Raw genomic sequence first — 2,500 nt, 5'->3', positions numbered from 1 at the left:
ATATATATATATATATATATAAATATATATAATATATGTATATATATATATACATATATACATATATACATATATATATATATATATATATATATATATATATATATATATATATATACATGCATACACACACACACACACACACACACACACACACACACACACACACACACACACACACACACACACACACACACACATATATATATATATATATATATATATATATATATATATATATATATATATATATATATGTATGTATATATTTTTTGCTATTAATTTATTTGACGAATGCATCCAACAGTTTCTTTAATCACACAGCTACAAGTGTTCTGTTTCGATTTCAGAGAACCGTACATACACAGGACCCCCACGAAGATCCCAAACGGGGAACGAGCCAGCCTTGCTTACTGGGCAACGAGAAATAAGCACACGCAAGGCACTCATCGCAGGAGGGGGGAGGGGGGGGCAGCACGGTACACTTTCTTACTCAAAAGGCACTACCTAGCCAGTACTCGGCAGACACGTCACCGAACCCGTCCCGGTAGTCGTTCCAGGTCCTGGTGAAGTTCTCCTGAAGGGGTTGTTCCACGCGGTTCAGGAACACGGTCCAGCCTCCTCCGTCCGTCTCGAGGTCGCACCACACGCGGACGGCCTTGCATCTGGAATTCGCGAGGGGGTTTATGCAAAAAGATATTATAAGAGGAGGTGGCTTTTTGTATGGGAAGTATATTTAAACGGAAAAGGGGAAACAGAAAAAACGAAAACAAAACGGTAAAGTATATTAAAGAAAGAAAGAATGAAAGAGAAACGAAAAACAAAATAGTGAGATACAAAGGGCAAATTTACATTTGTTGCTAGCAAAATAAGTATACCTCCCCAAACCAAAAAGAAAGGTAAGGAACGAAAAACTCACCAAACACCAATAAAATCAATCTCAATAACAAATAAACAGATTAGCTTTTTTTTTTTTAATTATCATTATCACTTTTGATGATTATCATTATCATCCCTATCAAAGCACCAATAAAATGAAGCTCAACTACAAATAGACAGATTAGCTGATTTTTTTTCATTTATCATTATTACTCTCGATGATTATCATTACCCCTATCAAATAGACAAATTAGATTTTTTTCAATTACTGTTAACACTAACAATGCTTATCATTATCATCCCTATCGAAACACCAATAAAATGAATCTCAATAACAAACAGACAGATTCTATTTTTAAAAATTACCATTATCATTATCAATGATTATCATTATTATCCCTATCAAAACACCCATAAAATGAATAAACAACAAAAACCTTCAGAATAAGCTTGTTACTCACTCCAGCGGGAAGATTTCGTAAATGCCGCTCTCGGTGGACCCTTCGCTCTGGTGGCCCGCGCAGTCCCGCACTCTGACGCGAGAACACAGACCAAATAAAAGCACATTAGTAATAGTAGTAATGAAATGTAATTAAATAAATGACAAATATGATAAATATGTCCTATTTCGAAATAAAAGCACAATAGTAACAGTAGTAATGAAATGTAACTAAATAAATGACAAATATGATAAATATGTTTTATTTCTTCGCAGATACGGATACAAAAAAGACAGTAAGAAAAAACTAAATAAATAAAAAAGGGAAAAGAACGCCAGATTAACATCACTTGATTTTTTTTGGAGGTAAATTGATAAATAAATCTTAGCATAAAATTTAAAACCTACGTACTTAACAATGAACTTCGTTTAGAATCTCATATTATCTTTTTTATAAAGCTCATTCGACAAAAAAAAAAAAAAAAAATATGTCAAAAAGGCAATTTCAGATTAACTCACCACATATAAAGAAAGTCTGACTATTCGATTAATTTGAATTAATTACCTGCATGTCATGGTTACCGTTAACATCCTTATTACTATCATCATTATCGTTATCATTTATTATTTTATTAACTACCTACTCATTGGATAAATGAGTCACCCACTTGTTCATTCACGGACTCGTGCAATTATTCACCCTTCCACACATTCAGTCATTCATTCTATTAGATACCCAAGTACTCACTCTCACTCACTCACTCACTCGCTCACACGCGTACTCACTCACTCGCTCAATCATTTACTCACTGACTCGCCCACGCACTCACTCATTTACTCGCTCACCCACTCACTCTCTCTTATTCACTCACGCACTCGGCCATTCACTCGCTCACTCACGCACTCATCCACTCACTCACTCACACTCAGTCATTGGCTTACTCACTCACTCACGCCCCCATCAACTCGCTAACTCACTCTCTCACTCACTTACTCGCTTACTCATTCACACACCTATTCAATCACTCGCTCACTCACCCACTCATTCACTCGCCCATTCACTCACTCCCTCCCTCGCTCACGTACTCACTTATTCAGTCACTCGCTCACGCACTCACTCATTCACCCACTCAACTTACCCATCCACCTACCTACCCGCCCACCCACTTATCCGACCACCCC

At 36.5% G+C, this 2,500-nt stretch overlaps 2 protein-coding genes across 2 annotated transcripts in view; one reads left to right on the top strand and one right to left on the bottom strand.

The window, feature by feature from the left end:
- Positions 1 to 2,500, top strand: part of LOC119589699 — a 17,611-nt gene that overhangs the window by 8,152 nt on the left and 6,959 nt on the right. The gene's annotated exons all lie outside the window — the stretch shown is intronic.
- The window catches only part of LOC119589781 (ficolin-3-like), a gene marked incomplete at its 3' end in the record, with an annotated part of 5,349 nt that overhangs the window by 654 nt on the left and 2,195 nt on the right, over positions 1 to 2,500 (bottom strand). The window contains 2 exon segments of the mRNA XM_037938352.1: positions 508 to 665; positions 1,341 to 1,412. Of these exon segments, the coding sequence (XP_037794280.1) occupies positions 508 to 665; positions 1,341 to 1,412 (230 nt within the window).

The sequence above is a fragment of the Penaeus monodon genome, chromosome 26 (genome assembly GCF_015228065.2).
Source record: "Penaeus monodon isolate SGIC_2016 chromosome 26, NSTDA_Pmon_1, whole genome shotgun sequence".
NCBI classification, from domain to species: Eukaryota; Metazoa; Arthropoda; class Malacostraca; order Decapoda; family Penaeidae; genus Penaeus; species Penaeus monodon.
Note: the sequence above shows the minus strand (reverse complement) of the source record. Positions and strands in the feature narration are given on the sequence as shown.